General features: G+C 41.4%; 1 protein-coding gene across 1 annotated transcript in view; it reads right to left on the bottom strand.

Annotated features, from left to right (window-relative positions):
• Nucleotides 1-24,815, bottom strand: part of LOC122927916 (contactin-associated protein-like 4) — a 468,829-nt gene that overhangs the window by 303,785 nt on the left and 140,229 nt on the right. The window contains exon 5 of the mRNA XM_044280254.1: nucleotides 19,563-19,710. Within this exon, the coding sequence (XP_044136189.1) occupies nucleotides 19,563-19,710 (148 nt within the window). The remainder of the gene's footprint in view (nucleotides 1-19,562; nucleotides 19,711-24,815) is intronic.

Below are 24,815 nucleotides of genomic sequence, written 5' to 3'. Positions count from 1 at the left end.
TAGATCTAAGACTGCACATACTGTAGGTGTTCACCACAGCCCACCATAAGGGCTGGTTGGATTTGGCTGCTATGGACCCAAATTATGTCTGTGGAGTAAAACAGCAAAAACAAATGCGAGCTCACAGGCAGAAATCCTATCAGTTGCCAAGAATGGCAGGAGAGAACAAGCCAGAGTCAAAGCCGTAGACAAAGGGTTAATCCACCAACAAGCAGAGGAGTCAAAGCCAGGAGAATCAGTAGAAGCCTAATCTCTTAAAATGCTAGTACTGATATGACAACCAGCCAGAGCTTGGCTGGTTAGAAGAGCAACCCACTTGGAACAGTCACGCACCTGAAGCTTCTGCTGTTCCACTGGAAGCACTAGTTGGAGAACGTCAAGCTATGCACAGGCACAAGCCCTAACTGTTAACAACCTGTTGCAGATACATTTATAAACATTTAGTAAAAATAATAGAGGAACGGTACAACATAGAGTTATATGAAAAGATCCTCCAGACTCGTTATTGTATGGGGAGTAAAACAGACAATGTCAGGAGAGGTGACAGGTCCTTTTTAAAACACTTCTGGGAGCACTGCCACTGGTTGTATCAGCTGCACATTTCTCATTGAGTACTGTATAAGCCACAGTACAGAAGGAACAGTTATACACTGCTTCGGTCTTCTCTGGCTGTATTTGACAGCTAGGAACTTGACCTATTCCTTATATATTGCACTACCTGTGCTATGCATTTCCAATGGCTTTTCACATGTGTGCTGTCTGTGTCCATATGTCTGTTTTGCAAAATATAGAACATGTCCTATTCTGGTCCCAAAAAATGCAGTCCACAGACCTATTGGAGTCAACAGGTCCTCAAAAATTGCAGATGGCACACAGGTGGTATCTGTATTTTTCAGATCTGTAGTTTACAGACCACAAATTGGATAAATCATTAGTCACACCTATTAAAGGGGTTGTCATCTTTTTATATTAACTTATCATCATTGGTCAAACTTTATAAACCATTCCTGATCATATATTTCCCCTGCAGTGAAATGAATGCCAATCCATATAATACATGAACAAGCTCCAACAAAGCAAGAGCTGCTGCTTGCAGTGACTCTCTCTCTTAGCTAATATACGGGCTCCTAAACATTTGGAAATTCTAGAAGATCTGTATAGGTCCATGTATGTATAAGAGACAAATGTTGGTTTGCTATTTATTTTGTTTTAAATACCCTTTGAACCTGCTTGGATATTTGTGCTGTCTTTAACAATTTTGCAATTCGACCATGTGATGAGCGCAGTGACGCCATCAAAGGTCCTATTCCTCAAAGAAGAAGACAGAAGAGAAGCCGGGCTGCGCGAACAAGTGGATGAGGTGAGTTAAATTATTTTTATTTTATTTATTTTTAACCCCTCCAGCCCTATTGTACTAAGCATTCTGTATTCAGAATGCTATTATTTTCCCTTATAACCATGTTATAAGGGAAAATAATACAATCTACACAACACCTAACCCAAACCCGAACTTCTGTGAAGAAGTTCGGGTGCCAAACATGCAGATTTTTCCCACGAGCGTGCAAAACGCATTAAAATGTTTTGCACTCGTGCGGAAAAATCGTGCATTTTCCCGCGATGCACCCGCATCATATCCGGGCCAAAAACATAATGCCCGTGTGAAAGAGGCCTAAGTTTTAAGTTACATATAGCTACAGCTGTCCAATACAGACAACAATAAGCATGAGCAACTAGAAATCCTAGGATGCACTCAATCATAACAAATGGTCTAGGACTCTAAATTCTGGAAAAAGAGGCACAAAAACTAAAGGTACTGTATCTAAAAACATAGTAATAAAAAATCTCACCCTTCCCCCAGCAAGCATCCGACTAAGCAAGTTCATAACAGAACGAGATTTTGGTGTCTGGCAGCTGCATACTGGCTGAAACTGTTACTGAGAAAGGGCCAAGATATTCTTGTTGCTAGTAATACAGAGCAGGGTTCATCTGGTAGAGAAGCATGTGACAATTCTGGTATCAGGGCACATTTGCTGTTCCACCATTCACTTCTTGTGACCCTTCAAATGTCTCAGTTATTAACAACTTCATTTTTTTTTACTTTCTTAAGTAAAAGTAGCCCCTCACGTAAGCATATTTTCATGTAGTGTCCATCCTCATTTTTGTGAATGTCTCTTACACTTATCTGTTTCGCATATTACAGGCATACTAGAACCATATGCTGAAAATTTGATATGCCATATTAATGAATATATTATGCTGGAATGATCATGGAGAGGCTTTTACAGTTGAAAGAGAATACAAAGCACATTAATTAATGAGCCTATTCTATCATTCCCGGCGAGGCTTACCTTAATTAGATTTGATCAGCTAGATTATTCTGAAATTAATAAAAGTAAAAAATACTTATCTAGTGCTAGAGTGGGTAGCATGCCAATGTTGCAGAACCTGCTAAGCCACTTACCATATGAAAAAAAAAAAAAAAGAGTTTATTCTTAGATCTTATTCATTTTCAATGCCATGTAAACTATTGTACCTTGACATGTATTGCCTACAAGCTTATCTCTCACTTTATGTACTTGCTACCATAATCCACTATTATTAAGGCAATGCATAATTTTGACACAAACATTTTATGCAATTAGAATAACAAAAGGATGTTGAAAAGATGAGACGATTATTAGAAAGAAAAAGAGAACAACAGATATGATCAGTTCGATAAGCCTGGGCATGTTAGACCATAGGTATACTGCATAACCTGAGTTTTTGTTGTTGTTTTTTTATTACAGAATATACAGTAGTATATAGTGAATACTAAATATGTGTATATTATAAACCACACTTATAAACCACACTTTTTTTAATGGCCAAAACACAAGTTTTTTATGTATCTTTTTCATTTCTCTGGTTTCTAGATACATTGAAGGTACTTCATCTAATCTAGACCATGCTTTTATATATATTACATCACAAACTCACTAGCAGTGCCATTAATGTAAGAGCACATACTGGGTTTTATTAAAATAACTAATGAATTTCTAGGGCAGAAACCTTGAACAAGGAGAAACACTTTTTACAAGGAACCATTTGTATTCTGTATTTGACTGCTTAGGACTCGGAGTCACTTACCAACCTGGTTCTTAAACCCACACAACCTCATACTTAAAGAAACTTCAATCTTCAGATGAATGTCAGGTGCCCGAGCCAGTTGTTATAATGGATACATAGGTCAGAAGACAGAGGCAGTTTCTATCACGTATGTCTTGTTGGTCGCGGACTAATGCTAATTCAATAAATGTAGAGCCAGTGCCATTGCCTCTACTAGTCCCAGTGGTTAGGTGGCTGATCATGGCAAAGTGGCCATAAACAAACAGTACTCCTTTAACCTTTAATTAGTACATGGCTACGCGGCTCTGCTGCTTTTGGGCAGCTGTGGCAACCTTTCCTCTGAGACAGTTTAATGTGAGACTCTTCATTATTTCATTAGAGGTAACACTTGCACAGTTAGGTGTTACATACATTAAACTAGTATTTAAGTGTTCACCTAGACCATGACCTGGCCTTGAGGAAAAATTATCATTATTTTAATGATGTGCCATGTAGTAATATGTAGAACACTTCCTTGCTACAAAATAAATTAATATTGGTTACTATGATCTTCACAATACTGATCTGCTAATTAAAAGTGAGAAACCAAAGAATAAAACACAGAATCCTAGCAGGATTACACAGAAGAGTACTTCAAGCCCTCAACAGTGATTTTGCTAGCAGTCTGAACATGCTCTTGCCTTTACGAAATTATCCAAGGACAAAAGCTTAGAAGAGACGCTAACAAATTCATAGGGCTCTAAAAATGTCTCAATGGCAGTAACAAACATTACCGTTAATGGCCGCACTGTCTGCAATAGACAGGAAAGTAAAGAAGTGAAGAGAGGATGGTAAAATATGTGATATATTGCATAACCTTTTGCATCTATATTTATGACTTTGCCCTTGGTCTTATATAAAGTGTTTACTCTTTTTTAAATAAATGCTGCAAAATATTCTTAGTCTTAGCTTCTACATCACATTTAGTAAGAAGGTCAGAAGGATACATATCCAGGCCCCTTTCAGATGGCAGTATTTGTAGCCGAGGGGCCATTGGCTTCATTAAAGGCTATGCACACCTTTGGGGGCAATTTATTTTTTACGGCAATCTTTCTTATCCGATTGTAGAAGTGCGGGATAACTGTCACAAAAGCCGCCATTCCTGATAACACATGCGGAGCTCCGCATGTAGCAATGCAAAGATAGAAAAAAGGACCAGGACTATTACATTATTGTATAATGTTTTTAATGATTTTTATGTCTTTTTCTATGAATGTATTTTAAATGGTATTAAATATATTGTGGTTACAGTGAGCCAGCCGGAAATTATATACCGGTATGTATCTGCATTTTGAGAGTGTCTAAAAGTAAAAGGCAGGCAGTGCTCCAGAGTGTTTTTATTTGGGGAGGTTCCCTTTAGCAGATATATTGTAATATTTTTTTTTTATTATTGTATTTGGCGCATGGCAAATTTGGTGCCAATATTCAAAAAGGGTCCAAAAACATAGCCTGGAAACTATAGGCCGGTAAGTTTAACATCTGTTGTGGGTAAACAGTTTGAAGGTTTTCTAAGAGATGCTATCTTAAAGGATAACTGTCACATTTAGACCCTAATTTCAATTTTCATATATGTAGTTACTAATAACACAATATTCTAGAATCAGTTACTATTAGACTGACTTACCCCATATTTAATACTATTCAGCCCTTAGCAACCAGTCTGCATAAAACTGCAATTTCACTATTCAGTTAAGATGGCCACCACTGCCCTCACCCTGAGGCTAATCCCACCTGCCCTCACTAGCCAGTAACAATAGCCCCCCAAAAGTGTCAGTAACCAGAGCCCTCCCCCTAAAGGGTTAATCTCCTGCAGCACAAAGGGGTCCTCTTACCACATGCTGCTTTCATTTATACACGGAGCAGATGGCAGATCTCCCTTCCCTGCTCTGCGCTGCTTCGACTCTGCATTGTCCAGCTCTGCTGAGTGAGGGAGCGTCTGCCAAGTGCAGGGACAGGGATAAGTGCACACAGCCCAGGCACTGTTATCAGCTGCTGGGGAGGACCTGGCATTAATCATTTACTTACAGTCCCTGGCTGTCAGTAATGTGACCATGCACGCTGCGTGCTTCTGCGTCCTCCGTCCATCAACACATAGACGGACCATGCCTAGCAACCCTATTTTAAGCACAGGTAAAAGTAGGTAGTACAGGGAACAAAACTGTGGAATTAAGGGGTAATTGAATACACAGTGAAAAGTTGAACTAGGGCCACTAAGGAGATATTAATCACCACAATCCAATACTCCCCCCCCCCCCAAAAAATGATGACAGTTATACTTTAAAGCATCTAAACGGTAATAAGCAAATAACGCCATATAAGCATGGCTTCATGAGGGATCGGTCATGCCAAACTAATTTAAATCAGTTTCTATGAGGAGGTAAGTTCTAGACTTGACAGCGGCGAATCAATGGATGTCGTGTATCTGGACTTCTCCAAAGCATTTGACACTGTACCACATAAAAGGTTAGTATATAAAATGAGAATGCAAAAAAAGAGGGTGGTTATTAAATACACACTCAGATTGGGTCACTGTCACTAGTGGAGTACCTCAGGGGTCAGTATTGGGCCCTATTCTCTTCAATATATTTATTAATGATCTTGTAGGAGGCTTGCATAGTAAAGTATCAATTTTTGCAGATGACACTAAACTGTGTAAAGTAATTAACACTGAAGAAGACAGTATACTACTACAGAGGGATCTGGATAGATTGGAGGCTTGGGCAGATAAGTGGCAGATGAGGTTTAACACTGGCTAATGTAAAGTTATGCAAATGGGAAGGAATAATGCAAGTCACCCGTACATACTAAATGGTAAAACAATCGGTAACACTGGCATGGAAAAGGATCTAGGAATTTTAATAAACAGCAAACTAAGCTGCAAAAACCAGTGTCAGGCAGCTGCTGCCAAGGCCAATAAGATAATGGGTTGCATCAAAAGGGGCATAGATGCCCGTGATAAGAACATAGTCCTACCACTTTACAAATCGCTAGTCAGACCACACATAGAGTACTGGGGACAGTTCTGGGCTCCCGTAAACAAGGCAGACATAGCAGAGCTGGAGGAGGTCCAGAGGAGGGCAACTAAAGTAATAACTGGAATGGGGCAACTACAGTAAATGGATTGCAGGATAAAACTTACCAGGAAAGATTAAAGGACTTAACATGTATAGCTTGGAAGAAACATGAGACAGAGGGGATATGATATAAACTTTTAAATACATAAAAGGAATCAACAAGGTAAAAAAGGAGAGAATATTTAAAAGAAGAAAAACTGCTACAAGAGGACATAGTTTTAAATTAGAGGGGCAAAGGTTTAAAAGTAATATCAGGAAGTATTACTTTACTGAGAGAGTAATGGATGCATGGAATAGCCTTCCTGCAGAAGTGGTAGCTGCAAATACAGTGGAGGAGTTTAAGCATGCATGGGATAGGCATAAGGCCATCCTTCATATAAGATAGGGCCAGGGGCTATTCATAGTATTCAGTATATTGGGCAGACTAGATGGGCCAAATGGTTCTTATCTGCTGACACATTCTATGTTTCTATGAAAGATTATCAAAATTAGAGTTATTCACTTTAGAAAAAAGAAGACTGAGGGGAGTTCTAATTAATATGTATAAATATATCAGGGGTCAGTACAGAGATCTATCCCATCATCTATTTATTCCCAGGACTGTGACTGTGATGAGGGGACATCCTCTGCGTCTGGAGGAAAGAAGGTTTGTACACAAACATAGAAGAGGATTCTTTACGGTAAGAGCAGAGAGACTATGGAACTCTCTGCCTGAGGAGGTGGTGATGGTGAGTACAATAAAGGAATTCAAGAGGGGCCTTGATGTATTTCTGGAGCGTAATAATATTACAGGCTATAGCTACTAGAGAGGGGTCAGTTAATCCAGGGAGTTATTCTGATTGCCTGATTGGAGTCGGGAAGGAATTTTTCATTCCCCTAAAGTGGGGATTTTTTTTTCCCTTCCTCTGGATCAACTTGCAGGATAACAGGCCGAACTGGATGGACAAATGTCTTTTTTTGGCCTTATGTACTATGTTACTATGGGTAACAGTTAGAAAGCAGGGTAGAGGGAAGAGTGCCAGGGAGGCTAGCCCTGATCTGACACACCCCAGCAAGTTTGAACGTTTGCCAGATGAGGGGGATGTCAGTCCAGGGACAGCACTGCTGTAGCCGGACACTTCCTTTGCCAGTCAGGGGAATGTCAGCTCCAGTAAGCAGGGAACCAGGAGAGCAGGGCAGGCCAGACAGGTGCTGGTAGTGGGAGACTCCATTATTAGGGGAACAGATAGGGCAATCTGTCAAAAAGACCGTGATCGCTAAACAGTGTGCTGTCTTCCTGGCGCTAGAGTTTGACACATCGCGGATCGGGTTGACAGATTACTGGGAGGGGCTGGAGAAGATCCAGCGGTCATGGTCCATATCGGAACCAATGACAAAGTTAGAGGAAGGTGGAGAGTCCTTAAAAATGATTTCAGGGATTTAGGTCAAAAGCTTCGGGCAAGGACCTCAAAGGTAGTATTTTCCAAAATACTGCCTGTACCACGAGCCACACAAGAAAGGCAGCGGGAGATAAGGGAGATTAACAAGTGGCTCAATAACTTGTGTAGGAAGGAGGGGTTTGGGTTCCTGGAGAACTGGGCCGACTTCTCTATCAGCTACAGGCTCTATTGTAGGGACGGGCTGCACCTCAATGGGAAAGGGGCAGCTGTGCTGGGGAGAAAGATGGCTAGAAGGTTGGAGGAGTGTTTAAACTAGGGACGGGGGGAGGTAATTTACATTGTAGGAGGGAAAGATAGGGCAGAAAGAGATCGGGGGCAAGGTAGTGGGACTGGGGGAGGAATGGAAGAAGGGACTAGAACAGTTCAGAAGGAAAGGTCTAGGGTAAAAAATATACATAAACCTCTCAAATGTATGTATACTAATGCCAGAAGCCTGACTAATAAAACTGGGGAGCTGGAATTAGTGATGTGCGAGGAGAACTATGACATAGTGAGAATAACTGAGACATGGCTAGATGATAGCTATGACTGGGCAGTTAATGTACAAGGCTACAGTCTGTTTAGAAAGGATTGTCAAAACCGGAGAGGGGGAGAGCGGTGAGACTATGGAACTCTCTGCCTGAGGAGGTGGTGATGGTGAGTACAATGAAGGAATTCAAGAGGGGCCTGGATATATTTCTGGAGCGTAATAATATTACAGGCTATAGCTACTAGAGTGGGGTCGTTGATCCAGGGAGTTATTCTGATTGCCTGATTGGAGTCGGGAAGGAATTTTTTATTCCCCTAAAGTGGGGAAAATTGGCTTCTACCTCACCTTTTTTTTTTTGCCTTCCTCTGGATCAACTTGCAGGATGACAGGCCGAACTGGATGGACAAATGTCTTTTTTCGGCCTTATGTACTATGTTACTATGTTACTCATTTTTAGCTAAAGAATCATTTTTTATTGTTCTTTATTACAAATTTGGAACCCTTTTTCTGTACAGGGCTGAGATGCTCTAATTGAGGGATTTGAGTTGTATGCTCCATCAGCCAGCTAATCTGATGGGCTCTTTATAGGTCCATTCACACGTCCGTAAGTGTTCTGCGGATCCGCAAAACACGGACACTGGCAATGTGCATTCCGCAATTTGCGGACCGGCCATCGCCGGCACTATAATAGAAAATGCCTAATCTTGTCCGCAAGACAAGACAAGAATAGGACATGTTCTATTTTTTTGCAGAAACGGAAGCACAGATGCGGAAGTGCGGATCCACAAATGCGGATGCAGACAGCACATTCCGGCCCTATAGAAAATGAATGGGTCTGCACCCGTTCCGCAAAATTGTGGAACGGATGCAGACCTATTTTGCGGATGTGTGAATGGACACTATCTTTGATCTCTGACATTATAAACACACAGCATAGTTCTTATTTATAGGAATGTGGCTTAAATAAGTGTTTATAACCTCTTATTAAATTAGAGACAAGGGTTATTAGGTGGCCAGCACAAATTTATCTAGACAAATAGTTTGTAACAGAATGGCTCGATATTATTTTTTTTAATAAAGGCCAATTGAAAAAAGGATTTTAGCCCAAAATGAGTAAAATGCAATCATAAAAAAAAAATGCATTTTAAGGTGTACATAGCCTTTAAGTTACCAAGGTCTGAGTGTGAGTACAGTATATCCCCCCTATCTTTACTGAAAGGGAAAAAAAATATATTATTTGGTTAAATAACTTTTTTTTTAAGTCATCTATTGATGCTTTTATTTTTGTTTCTTTGCTACTATAGTTGTCTGTTGTTTTATAACTATCTTCAAATATAATGTGTCTGTAAGATCCTCACCTGCTTTGCACTCCAGGGGAGCCAAGAGGGGTCCTCGTGGAGTTGCGGGACAGGTTATGCGTGTCTCTGATGCACCAGCGCTGACCCCTTTGCGAGCCAGTGCGGAGATGCGTTCGCGTGGACATCGGAGGGGAGGACCGTCGGAGTCCCGGGGACAGAGTGGCCAGGCGAGTGACAAGACGCCGCGGCCAGGGTTGTCACCGGTGTCTCCTGCGACTTCCGTTTCTGCATCTGGGTCCACGCGCTCGCATACTCGCGCTGAGTCAATCATGAGTCCGTGCGTACGCACGAGGGCAGGTTCGCAAAGGGATACACGGTCGCGAGTACGCGCTTCTTATGCACTTCGTCGACCAGTGGCGCATATTATACTGACTCACAAGAGCAAAGTGGATTAGGGAGCCAGCCATGGGTTAATCAACTTGTGATTGCCTTAGGCCTTGTACTCAGGTGCAGGGCAATTTGTTCACCTATGGTAGTGGACACTTGGCACCCTGGGATTGGTCAGAAGGCATTTAAAAGGAGGTCTCTCAGGGTGATCAGTGCCCACTGTTATTTTCCCTCAACCAGGTATAGGTCACAACTCCTAGTGACTAAAGACTGCCAGGAACTTTGTCCTTACAGCGGACCCAAGATCTGGAGTGACTCGACTGCCAAGTGCACAGCATCATTCAGCACTGGTTGGGACTATTCCTGGAATCTCCTTGCCTGGTTTTTGTTATTATTCCTTGTTTCCAGCAAGTGTCCTGGACGTTTATGTTTCTGGTGAATAAACACCTTTTTGCTTTCATCACTGGTTTGTTTGTTGGTGCCTTGCATTACAGAACAGTGGGCCCAACTAACAGTTGCCATGGACAAGATCCAGCAGCAGCTGAATGAATTAACGGGAGCCGTTAACCTGCTGTTCCAACGACACCCAAATATACCAGCAACCGCTGCAGCGCAAATCCAAGAGCAACTGACAACTGTGATGGAGGAGGTTCAGCAGCTTATCCAGGGAGCCTTAGCACTACCCGTCACTATCGCAAGGCATCAAACAGAACCTAAGATCCCTCTGCCTGACCCCTTCACAGGAGAGCGACAGGAGTTCTTAAACTTCAGGGACTCCTGTCTCCTTTATTTCCAGTTACGACCGATGGCTTCTGGCACTCTCAGGCAGAGAATTGGGATTGTAATGTCACTGCTACGTGGAGACCCCCAACGTTGGGCATTTAACTTGCCTCAAGACCATACAGCTTTTTCGTCAGTGGATGCCTTCTTCGAGGCTATGGCTGTGATTTACGATGACCCGGATCGTACTCGCACCGCAGAGACCAATCTTGAGCATATTCAACAAGGCCGCCGCCCAGCTGAAGAATACGCTGCAGAATTCAGGCGATGGGCAGCTTTCACCACCTGGGGCGACGCAGCCCTACGCCATCGCTTCCGTTTGGGACTTTCGGATGCGGTCCGGGATCTTCTTTTGGCCTTCCCTACCCCCTTCTCGTTGGAAATGGCTATCTCTCAGGCAATCGATGCCGACAGGCGAATCCGTGAGAGGCGAGTGGAACGGTCTTCTCGGTTTTCATCCTCTCGACCACATCCAGGGCCTCTAAAATCGGCCGAAGAGCCAATGGAGGTTGGATCCTCCCATCTCACACAGGCAGAACGAGCTCGTCGCCAACAGAAAGGCCTGTGACTATTTTGCGGGAAGTCTGGACACCTCGTTAAAACCTGTCCCCTCCTGCCGGCGGGAAACAAATGAACCTAGGGGGCATAGAGGAGAACCCCCTAGGTGCTATTATCCCTCCTCCAAGCCGGGTGATGGTATCCATATCCTTACGGTGGCAAGACAAGGTCCATGAGTTGTCAGCACTAATCGATTCTGGGGCCGCTGGGAATTTTGTGGACTCAACCTTGGTTCGTCGACTTGGCATCCCGTTGATCCAGCCGAAAACCACCATGTCAGTGACCGCGATTGATGGTTCCCCTCTTCAAGATGGTCGTGCAGTGTGGATGACTCTGGGAATACAGGTAACGGTTGGGGCTGATCATCGGGAGACCTTAAGCCTTTTTGTCCTTGACATGCCATCCACTCCCGTGATTTTGGGTCTCCCTTGGTTAAGGCTCCATAATCCAGTAGTGGACTGGCGCTCGGGTCTTATCTGTCAGTGGAGTACGGAATGCCTTACTAAGTGCATTCGTCCCGACCTGTCACTAGCCTCCATGGAAGTATTAAGTACTTTACCACAGCAGTATCATAATTTCCGAGATGTGTTCAGTCCTCAGGGGGCTGATGTATTACCTCCCCACAGGTAATATGATTGTCCTATAGACCTGTTGCCAGGCACCATGCCACCATGAGGGCATCTTTATAATCTCACTGGGCCTGAGGTTCAGGCTCAGCGGGAGTATATTAAAGAGAACCTTGAGAAGAATTTCATTCGTCTATCCACTTCCCCTGCTGGAGCTGGATTCTTCTTTGTGGAGAAGAAGGATGGAGGCTTGAGACCTTGCATCGATTATCGTGCCCTTAATCGGATTACGGTGAAGAATCGGTATCCACTGCCTCTGATTGATGATCTGTTTTCTCAGGTGGCAGGGGCCCGAGTCTTCACCAAACTCGATTTAAGGGGTGCTTATAATTTAGTTCGCATTAGAGAGGGTGACGAATGGAAGACCGCATTTAATACCAGAGACGGGCATTACGAGTATCTCGTGATGCCTTTCGGTCTCTGTAATGCTCCCGCGGTCTTCCAGGAGTTCATCAACGATGTTCTCAGAGATTTCTTGGATAGATGTGTTGTTGTCTATCTAGATGACATACTAATCTACTCCTCGGATCTGGTCTCTCATCGGAGACACGTGTGTCAGGTTTTCCAGAAGCTGAGGGAGAACCGCCTCTATGCCAAACTTGAGAAGTGTCTGTTTGAGGTGAAGGCATTGCCTTTCCTGGGGTACATTATCTCAGAAAAGGGATTGGCTATGGACCCATCCAAACTTTCTGCTGTCTTGGATTGGCCTCAACCTAAGGATCTTAAGGGGTTGCAGCGTTTCTTAGGCTTTGCCAACTTCTACCGCAAGTTTATTAAGAATTTTTCTGCGATAGTAGTACCTCTCACCAACCTCACTAAGAAGGGAGCTAATCCTTCTAAGTGGACGAGAGAGGCAGTCAGAGCCTTTGAGACGCTGAAACAGGCCTTTTGCACGGCACCAATTCTTACTCATCCAGACACCTCCAGACCTTTTATTCTCGAGGTCGATGCCTCAGAGGTCGGTGTAGGGGCAGTTCTCTCACAGTATTCTGGGGACCCCGAGAGGTTACATCCCTGTGCCTTCTTCTCTCGGAAGCTCTCTCCAGCCGAGTGTAATTATGATATCGGCAATAGAGAGCTTCTGGGAGTAAGATTGGCTTTTCAAGAGTGGAGACATTGGCTAGAGGGTGCAGAACATCCCATCACGGTTTACACTGACCACAAAAATTTGGAGTATCTAGAGAGTGCCAAAAGACTCAACTCCCGACAAGCCAGGTGGGCATTGTTTTTCACCCGCTTCAATTTCCGCCTCACTTATAAACCAGGTTCCAAAAACGTGAAGGCAGATGCCCTGTCCCGCTGCTTCCCTGAGGCTGCTTCCGTCCTGGACTCTGAGCCAGAAACCATTCTCCCAACTAAATGTTTTCTTGCTGCCCTGGGGGCCGCAGAAGTAATGGAGGACTTGTCCTCTCTTCTTGAGCCCTCACAGGCAGAGAGTCCACCTGACAAACCCGAGGGTCGATGGTTCGTACCCATTAACCTTCGATTGGAGGTCATCCGACAGCTTCATGACTCAAAGTCTGCCGGGCATTTGGGTGTTAAAAAAACACTTGCCCTTGTTAAACGTCACGTGTGGTGGCCCAACATGTCCGTGGATGTTAAGGCCTATATCCAGGCATGTACTGTTTGCGCCAGATGTAAACCGTCTCGGTCTACCCCTTCTGGGACTTTACTCCCACTGCCTATTCCCCAGGCTCCATGGACTCACATTTCCATGAATTTCATCACAGATTTGCCAAGGTCCTCTGGAAGTACGGTAATCTGGGTAGTGGTGGACCGTTTTAGTAAAATGGCCCATTTTATCCCACTCCCTGGATTGCCCTCGGCCAGAGAATTGGCAGATCTGTTCTTGAATCATGTCTTTCGCTTACACGGAGCGCCGGATGACATTGTTTCAGACAGAGGAGTGCAATTCATCTCCCGCTTCTGGCGTTCTTTCTGCTCCCGATTGGGTATTAATTTGTCTTTTTCTTCTGGTTTTCACCCAGAGACCAACGGTCAGACGGAAAGGACTAACCAGACCCTGGAGCAGTATCTCCGGTGCTTCGTGTCAGACTGCCAGGAGGAATGGGCAGCGTATCTACCCTTTGCGGAGGTGGCTTATAATAACTCTGAGCATGCTTCCACTAAGATGTCTCCGTTCAGGTGCGTGGGGGGCAGGGATCCAAGACTCTCTTCTTTGGCCGGACCCTCCACTGACTCACCGGTGGTGGATCAGTGGTTCAAGGATAGGCGTCCCATTTGGTCGTCGGCCCAGCGGAATCTCCGCAGTGCGGTGGCGCAACAGAAGAAATTTGCTGATCGTCATCGCACCGTAGAGCAAAAGTTTAAGGTGGGAAATCAGGTGTGGGTCTCCACCCGGAACATTCCGCTGCGTCAGCCATCTTCCAAGTTGGGTCCTCGATTCATTGGCCCATACCCAGTGACACAAAAGATCAACCGAGTTACGTACAAGGTTGCTCTTCCACCGTCGATCCGAGGAGTGAACACCTTTCATGTTTCACTTCTCAAATCGGCAGCCGACTCCGCTCCCTTCATTCAGACCCCATCCCCGCTGGAGGTCCAAGGGGTACCAGAGTTCGAAGTAAACAGAATTTTGGACTCTCGTTTTGTCCAAAGGTCTCTTCAATACTTGGTGGACTGGAAGGGTTTTGGACCAGAGGAGAGATGTTGGATACCTGCTCGCCAGGTGCATGCGGATGAGTTGGTGGCAGCCTTTCACCGGGATAATCCGGGGAAAGCTTGCTTGGAGTCTTCAGAGCCGCCTCCTCGAGGGGGGGTAATGTAAGATCCTCACCTGCCTTGCACTCCAGGGGAGCCAAGAGGGGTCCTCGTGGAGTTGCGGGACAGGTTATGCGTGTCTCTGATGCACCAGCGCTGACCCCTTTGCGAGCCAGTGCGGAGATGCGTTCGGTTGGACATCGGAGGGGAGGACCGTCGGAGTCCCGGGGACAGAGTGGCCAGGCGAGTGACAAGACGCCGCGGCCAGGGTTGTCTCCGGTGTCTCCTGCGACTTCCGTTTCTGCATCTGGGTCCACGTGCTCGCATACTCGCGCTGAGTCAATCATGTGTCCGTGCGTACGCACGAGGGCAGGTTCGCAAAGGGATACACGGTCGCGAGTACGCGCTTCTTATGCACTTCGTCGACCAGTGGCGCATATTATACTGACTCACAAGAGCAAAGTGGATTAGGGAGCCAGCCATGGGTTAATCAACTTGTGATTGCCTTAGGCCTTGTACTCAGGTGCAGGGCAATTTGTTCACCTATGGTAGTGGACACTTGGCACCCTGGGATTGGTCAGCAGGCATTTAAAAGGAGGTCTCTCAGGGTGATCAGTGCCCACTGTTATTTTCCCTCAACCAGATATAGGTCACAACTCCTAGTGACTGAAGACTGCCAGGAACTTTGTCCTTACAGCGGTCCCAAGATCTGGAGTGACTCGACTGCCAAGTGCACAGCATCATTCAGCACTGGTTGGGACTATTCCTGGAATCTCCTTGCCTGGTTTTTGTTATTATTCCTTGTTTCCAGCAAGTGTCCTGGACGTTTATGTTTCTGGTGAATAAACACCTTTTTGCTTTCATCACTGGTCTGTTTGTTGGTGCCTTGCATTACAGTGTCCTTCTGAAAGTTTGAGGTCCCCAAATCTTTGTTAACCTTTACAAATTAATCTTTTCCCTATATGTTTCTGTTCTTTAGTATAGTATAACCTAATATTTTATTGTCATAGAAAAATGTGCACTCAGGCACTCACCATTTACAGTACAGAAAAGCCTTTATTTATTTAATTTATTTGAATACAGATCTCATGCAGGATTTATGCACATACTTCATATGCATGTTTTTTACAGTAAATTAATTTCAAAAGCAATTGACAGATCAATTAATAGACCCTTTTTGTTGTTATGGGACTAGCTGCTAGTTTCTACAGACTAAAGTATTTTGCCATTTTACCCTGCATTTTAGAAATTTAGACATTTCATACAAAACTGAACATATAATTATTTTTCATCAATTACTCTCATTGTGTTTAGATTATTCTGTACTAAATACATTTATGTATAATCCATTAAAAATCAATGGATATATATTATATAGGCTCATGATTCAATCATAATTTATTCTAAAATAGTTCGAACTGCACTGCATTGAGTTTGGTCTGAACTTTGCTATTTTTCAGATGGCAGACAAACCCAAATATTTCTGGGTTAGTTTAGGACGAATCCACAAAAAAGGCTCATAGCGCTATTTTATACTAGGGAGGAAGAAGTAGTGTGGGGGGATTCCCCTAATTGGCTCCCAGGCTGCCAGCCTGAATGAGCCAATTAGTGCTGCAGTAGGCAGGGAGGTGCCCTAGCAGAACGAGCAGAACATAATTCTGTGCTGGGCTGTGAATGAGTGTAGTTGGGTCTTGCAGTGCCTGCCAGGAAAATAATCTTAGGAAGTCAGGGAGAGAGAAAAATCAATCAGGGAAAGTAAAAAAAATCAATAAATCAAGCTTATTGGCAGGGATAATGAAGGGAAAGTCTAGGATTCTAAAAAAGAATTGTGTGTGTTATGTAAAATGGAGAGAAGCAGAGCAGCTAACAGACAGGAAGAGAGCAGACAGGACCAGAGGCTGGGCCTGCTATCAGAAGTGGATGTGCACCTCAAAAGCAGCTACCTGCAAGCAAATACATTTATTTTGTTTCCCCATTTTCACAGGAATCTTTTTTTTTTTTGTGGGGTTCAAAATATAATTAAGCAGCAAATATGTATACACTGCTCACAAAAAGTTAGATTTGGCTTTTTGGTGAAATTTATAGAAATTTATAGAGTGAAAACGTTCACTCTACAGTGATATTATATCACAAAAGTAGGGCATTTAAGTAGAAGAATGCAATGCATTGGTGATTTCCTCATCTCAAACAATTGTTTGAAACAAGCACCAACAGTGTTGGGTATACCCCCACAAAAAAACTTGTCATGTGGTCTTGAGCATCAATTACAGCTTGACAATGACGTCTCATGCTGTTTTTGAAGGGCGGACCTCAGGTTACAAGTTTCTACGTGGCAACTCAGCTGATCCCATAGATTTTCAATGGGATTTAGGTCTGGAGAAAGTGCAGGCCACTCCATTTGAGGTACTCCAGTCTCCAGCAGCCGTTACCTAATGATGCAACCTCGTCGTCAATGAGGATGAAATTATGGCTCTGTTGTTCATGTAGAGGCCCAATGACTAAATTAATGATGTTATTCAAGTAGTGTGGGCTTGTCACTGTACCATTTACAATGTGAAGGACAGTTCTGTATTGAATAGTCACATCTGCCCAAACTAGCATCACCACCAAAGGCAAACATGGCTGATACCTTGTGTGTTGTGTGTGTGATTATGTAACATTCAGGTGCACGTGTGTGGCCTGCGTCACATGACCCGGTGTTAGGTGGGACTCACAGCCTCCTCCCTCCTTCCATTGTATGTGTGATTTCACGCTGGAGGCAACTGGGAGTTGTTGGCTGTGTGTCAGACTCTATGCCCCTATCCGTAATTGCTCATATGGCATAAATAGGTTAGCATTAGGTCCCGTGCCATTTTGAGAGACCTTGACGGGGTAGGCGGGCTCTGTTATGTTTTTGATATAAGAATATATTGGCGAAAGTCTAATTTTAATATCAATGTGAGTGTTTAGCCATATATTGTTAATTGCATTTTCCATTGTAGTGCACCCTTTTTTCTTTGTAAATGTTTGTTTTATATAGCCAATTACATCCACACATTTGGCTCCTCTGTGTAGGATGTTTCTTTGGTACATGGGGTCCGCTGCCGGCATCCTCCATTGTATGCATTTTTGCTCGGGATTGCTGTTAGCAACAGATCACATGTGCAGGATTTTCTCTCCCGATTATATATGCGCAACAGCATATGGGGTTTTGAGCATTTTTCTGCCTTTCATGACCATGTTATTTTGTGTGTGATTACTGAAGCAATACCATTGCTGTGGCAACAATCTAACTGTGCGTGTTAAGTTGAAATTGAGTTTCAAGCCAGTCGTCCATGTACGTATTTTCAGTTCCAACACAGTCGTAATTTTTTTTATTTTTTGGGAGGTGTGGGTCTTTCACTTTAATTAAGCAGCATATATAAGTGATTATTGCAGAAAAACCCATGGTGTGGCAGCAATATACATATGTGTGCTAAGTTGAAAAGTTGAAATTGAGCATCAAGCCTCAGTCTACCGCTTACATATTTTCACTTTCTACATGGCTAAAATTTAAATATTTTTTGGGGGTGGGTGTTAAATTTTGTTAAGGCACAAAATAAATATATGCTATTACTGTGTCAATACTGACATTTTCTCAAAGTCAAGGCAATGCTGGGGCCTGCACCATGCCACTGCCACTAATGCCTGAGGGTCAGTTTACGTGTACTCACTTTCCACATGGTTGAATTTATTTTATTTTTTTGTGGTGGGGCAGAGATTAGGGTTAACATTGTTGAAATTGTAAACATTGTTTGGTGCGGCATATGTAAGTTATTACTGTATTAATATATAAAAATTCAGTCCAGGCAGGCTGAATGCCATCAATAGATCTCTCCTTGCTGCCGGTGCCCCATCTTGCCAATGATGCAGTCAGTCTGTCTACCTGCCATCATATTGGGTATGGCTGCTTCATGCTGTGGCCTGAATCATGCCACTCATGCCACTTTCTAACCATCACATTCTGTACAGCTGCTGCTGCATCCTGCCTCTAATGACACTTGCCAACCATCACATTCCCCAATGAAACGTTTTTTTTTTATCTCATAACACGGTGTGTTTAAACATCATCTGTCCCCAATAAGGAACAATTTTTTAAAGCTTAATATGAAAAAGCATGAAACGTGCAACAGCGGTGTCCTTTTAAATGCAGTGTATGATAACATCATCAAATGTGCGTTTACCCATAGCTATGTATATCAGCTTCACTTATACATCATTTATTATTGCTGTCCTTGCATTCCAGAACTTGGGGGGGTTGGAGGGGAAAATAATCAAAAGAGACAAGTTTTCCAAAAAATTATGAGTCTTATGAGGCTAGAGGGGATTATATACCAACTTTCAGGGCAATTATAGCAACTCCGATTTGGCCCAATTAGATTTGGTTCTCAACCAAACTTTTTTTTTTTAAATCAGCGAACCAGACCCGAAACTAATCTTGACTGGTTCACTCATCTCTAATTCAAACCAATTATTGAATTTGTGCATAATATTGTTAGAATGATTGAAGTCTTGAAACTTTCAAAGTGGTATTTTACCAAGTACAAAATTAATTTTACTTCTCTCAGTAAAATTTACATATTTTATTATTATTATTATTATTAAGCCACATAGTATAGTAATTGAACATAGTAAATCAGTTAAGAATACATATAAATCAAAGAAAATACAGATACTTTTTCTTAATTCTTGTTCTTAATTCAGCAATAACATTTGCATATTATTTGTATTTTTGTATAATATTTGTGTTTGCAATTAAAGGAGTTGTGCAGTGGCTTAAAATCGATGACCTATACTCAGGATGACCTATCCTGCACAAGCAGCATAGCTTCTTCAACCAGCTGACTGATAGGGGTGCCAAAAGTCTAACCCTTGCTGATCTGATAGTGATGATATATCTTGAGGATAGGCCATCAATATTAAGCCCCTGCACATTTAAACCACACTTCTATGTTTCCTGATCTAATTTAGAACCAGAATTATACTTTCAGAGATGTTTTATTCCCTTTTCTTTTAGTTTAGTAAAAAGTGGAACCAGTAATACTTACTGTATGTACAGCCATATACTTCTACTCTCATTCCAATTCTCCCATTTATATTCCAATCTAATGGGTTGAAACGAAGGTATCTTGCTCGTATGTGGTTCTGAAGCTTGTAGTGAACAACACTGTCAGCATTTGCATTTCCTATAAATTCCTAAAATGATAATATATTGAATAGTAATTAATTTGGAAAGCACATAATAGCATATACAAAAATATAAGGGGGATTTATCAAGCACTGCACTCCAGAATTCAGACTGCAAAAAGTTGCAAAATATGGCTATGTGATTTTTGTGGAGCTTGTGCAAAATATTAACAACTTTTAGAATTTTTAAATAGTCACTCCAGTTTTGACTCCAGATTTATTAACCTAGACTTTTTTTTTTTAAAAAGTCACCAAAAAGTTGCAAACACACTCCAGTGGTGGAAAGGGTGACATAAAAAAAAAAATAGAGCAGCAATTCTAGACAAGGCTTTAAAATTGAAAGTAAACCAATGCAGACTCAAGCAAGGCTTTAGATACCCCCACCCCCCCCATAATAAATTCCCTAAATAGTACTTTACTCATCCTTTAAACACAAGACCACACTCACAATTAAGTATAAAGCAGAAATTGACATTATCCAGTTAGGTAAAAAATATCTCCCATCTTTATTGGCGACTCGAATATGCACAGCAATGTTTTGACCCTCACAGCGGTCTTTGTCAAGCACATTTACAATAGAGCACTTTATGCATTTTATTTATTTACTGTATAAATCAAAAAAAGATGTGCAAAGGAAATCATTCGTTGATGAAGTTTATTCATTTCTAATAATAAGTTCAGTGAGGATTCAGGATTTTACATCATCCATAAGATGTATGCTACGCCCTAAAGACAGATCCAGATCCAAAAATATTGATAGGAACACTGATTAAAACAAACATAATTGTATGTGTCTTGATGCAATACAATATTGAAAGACATAAGTAAAACAAAAAGTGAATAAGAATATGACCTAATAAAGGGTATTTGTACTAATTAACTTGCTTGGTGTACTATTAAATGGATTCTGGTCTTAACGCTTAGGAGACCAGAAGTTTTTTCATTTTTGCATTTTCATTTTTCTTCCCTGTCTTCCTTGAGCCATAATAATTTAATTATTTATTGTTGAGCGGCAGGGGCAATATTCAAATTTGCGATATTTCGCGAATATTTGGACGAATATTCGCCATATATTCGAGAATTTGCGAATTCATGATCTCCAGGTATTATTTTCTTGATTGCGAAAATTCGCATAAAATTTGCATACAAATTTTCGCATACAAATTTGCATGAACTGGTATTTTCACAAAAATCGAATATTCGCAATTACGAATATATTTTCCGAAATTCGAAATATTCGCGAATTCTCGAAAGTGCCGATATTCGCGATTAAAATTCGCAATTCGAATATTCGTGATCAACACTATAATTATTATTCCATTCACATATCCATATAAGGGCTTATTATTTGCGGGACAAGTTGTGCTTTCTAATGCTATAATTTAATATGGCATTCAATGTAGTGGGAATACACAGTTTTAGGGGTTTTGTCCCCACAGCATTCCTTTGCGGCAAAACTAACCTGTGCCCTTCATTCTCTGGGTCAGTACAATTACAACCATACTACATATGTATAGGTTTTATACATAACTTTTGTATAATTATGTCTACAGAGCTGTGTGGGGGCTCACTTTTTGTGGGATTATCTGTAGTTTTGTATATATATACCATTTTGTGTGTGCCTTTTTAATCACATTTTATAAAATTTTGGGGGGCAAGAGAAGCGATGAAAAAATTGATAATAGGCTATTTTGATACTTTTTTCTGTTACACCATATTGGAAAAATATATTTATATTTTAATAGTATGGGTGTTTTCAGATGCGGTGATGCCCATGATGTGTATATGTGTATTAGGAGGCTACAATCTACAATACTTCGTTTTTTATTGAATATTTCTGTACTCCCATAGGGTATATAAAAAACCTTAGATTGCTGATTTCTTATGTTGGTCTGCCACCTGCTGGTCAACATAGGAATTGCAACTCTAATATGCTGGGTCTCTTCATAGAGACCCAGCATATTATATTTAATTACTGGCATCCCCGATCACCACACTGGGATGCCAGTGATGACCTGGTGTGCACTTTCGGTTTCTTCACCGTTTAGATGCGGTGATCATACTTGATCATGGCATTGAAAGGCTGTAATATCCGCGATCAGCATGATTGCCAGTCACGGCCATTAGCCACAGGCCTCTACTATTTTAAACGGGTGGGCAACATGTTTAAGGATATTAACAGTGTCGTATATGTACGGAGCTGGTAGCGTAAGGTTTAAAGGTGTACCCTGGTACCAAAAGACCAGTTCCATGTTTAACAAGTTAATACACTGTATTATCATTTTATGACACATATACTCAACATACGGTAGTTATAGTGGTTTACTTTTTTCTTTATGCATTTGTTGGTACATTTGGTATCTTCTGTATATGATGTTAAATAGTTATAAACAATATCTAAATCATCTTTATAATGTGAAGCGAGACTATGCTAAAGAAGAATTTGCATATAAATTAAAAACAATTTTGCTTTTATAAAAAATGCGGAATCTGTATTATTCACAATAAAAGGAATCCATTTACGAGAAAATTTAGCACCACTGATCCACTGATATTAAATTAAGCACCTTTAAGAATTATTGCTGCGCTTTCTTTGTTCTAAAAGATATTCATTAAAAACTCCTAATTATATGTCACTAGATTGTTTGATAAATAAGCAATATTTTGTGGCAAAGGAAGAAATATACAGCATTCTACTGAGATTATAGCTTGGTGTTCATATTTTGTACCACATTATACCTAACATTTACACTCAGTGGCCACTTCATTATAATTACCATATAACGGCTCTTTGGTAGAAATACACCTCTTGTGCTCCTTTCCCACTTCATCAATCAAAACAGGTGGTCATGGTCAAGAGGTTCCTATATTGCTCAGACCATAATAAAAAAGTGATCTAAATGATGTAAAATATTTCTACCAGACATAAATTAATCATAAACTGCTGATATCTTAGGATTGCTATGAACAACAGTCTCTAGAGTTTTTTTTTTTTTTATAGTATAATTACTTTTAATTAACAAACATATAAATACCAATATCAGAAAGAGAATGAGAGCGACAGAGAAAGCAATAAAACAATTCGTATTACACAATAAAGTTTGTGTAAAAGATTGGCCCATAGCATCAATAAAACATCTTACAAATGTGCAATTTTAAATGAAGTGAATGAATAGTTGAAGAAATAAATTTAGTTTTCTAAGCAGAAACAAGTTATAGTTTAAGATGAAACCTGCAGTGAGAAGTCTTGCCAGGAATACCAATCTATTATTATTTTTTTTTTTATGATTAGGCAACAAAACAAACTACAATATGTTGTCTGGATAAGGCGAATACCATCACACTCAAACAGGGATAGTGCAGCCCTAAAACTTCCCAGACTCACTATCCCTACCTACTTGCATGTTCACCATAGGCAGTGACCTCACAACTGGGCGGTAGTCCCTATACTGAAATACATGTAAGGGCGACACACAAACAGGGAACAGCAAACAAACACAAAGAGAGTAGTCGTATAGTAAAGGGCCATATGCAAGTCAGACAATGAAGTACAAATAACACCAGAGGTAAATGAGAAGACCAACTCACCAGAAAGTCAAAACCAGGAGATCAATACAATACCAAATCGCCAGCAGCCAAACATGTAATCACACTATCAATCTAGAAAATCCAAGCCAAAGAAGTTTTAAATTACAGCAAATGGCAGGGGGGAGCCAGAGGACTAGAAATTAGACAACATAAAGTTACAGATTGGGGTTACTGAGTGCTGAGGACCATAGTGCACAAAAAGTCACCAACACTCTCCTGACTTCATAACTAAGAATTCAAAACCTCCTCTGACATTAACATCAGCATGAAAACTGTGTACCAGGAGCATTGTGGCATGGGATTTAATGGACAAGCTAAAGCATGCCACCATTGGACTCTTGAGCAGTGAAAATGTGTTCTGCAAAGTGGTAAACCATGCTTCTCTCTCTTACAGTCTGATGGATAAGTCTGGGTTTGGCGAATACCAGAAGCACGTTAACTATCTGACTGTAAAGTTTGGTGGAGGTAGAATAACAAGGTTGATTTCAGGGTTCGCCTAGGTCCCTTAGATGCTATCCTTCCAATTTTGTGAAATTTTGGAAAAGGCCAACAGTCATATTCCAGCATGACTGTTCTTCACTGCTCAAAGCAAGATCCATAAAGGGTGACTATGGTGTGGAAAAACCCGACTTGCCGGACACAGAACTCTGACCTCAACCTCAAACATCTCTGGGATTAACTAAAACAAAGAATGTGAGCTAGGCTTCTTGTCCAACATCCGTTTGCTTTCCGCATCCATATGTCCGTTCTGCCTATTCTTGACACAAAATGCGCAGCACAGACCCATTGAATTCAATGGTTCCACCAAAAAATTTGATATAACATTGTCACACAGATGTCATGCATATTCTGCGGATCCGCGTTTTGTGGGTCACAAAATACATATGGTTGTGTGCATGAGGCCTTGCAGAGTGAGAATTGTAGCAACATACATTTTACCATTTTGTGATCAACTTGTTAATATCTAAAGAAGAAATTACAGCCTTCCATGTGTGTAAATAGCTTTAAAAAAAAAAACTTTGCTAAACCCCTTTCAAACAAGCACTGTACATGTATGACATATAGGGACTATAGATGATGCCTGCTCCAGAGCAGTGTGGGTGACATGGCTGATGGGTGCCTGCTGTTTTACAATGTCTGTGATAATCAATAACACAGATCATGGGCATTTAACCCATCAGATTCCATTGTCAATTGTGGGAATGTTTCCCAAATGGTTCCCCGAGGCTGAAATGGTAATTCATTGCAATCTATGGGAAAAGCAATTAGATGAGCGCATGTTCAAGGCCTCTAGAGGGACTTAAAATACAGTAAGTGTTGAAATATATATATTTTTTATTCTAAAGAAAGATGTAAAAATTCTAATAATGCCCTTTTCCCATATTTAGAATTAAAATTTAAGAAACAATAAAAAATTGAGATTGTAGATATTGTTAGGTCTTAAAACCCCCATACTATTAAAATATAAAAATAGTTATCCTGTATGGTAAATTACTTAATGGGGAAATAAATCAAAATGGCTGATT

The sequence above is a fragment of the Bufo gargarizans genome, chromosome 1, assembly GCF_014858855.1.
Source record: "Bufo gargarizans isolate SCDJY-AF-19 chromosome 1, ASM1485885v1, whole genome shotgun sequence".
NCBI classification, from domain to species: Eukaryota; Metazoa; Chordata; class Amphibia; order Anura; family Bufonidae; genus Bufo; species Bufo gargarizans.
This window is presented reverse-complemented; position numbering and strand designations above follow the sequence as displayed.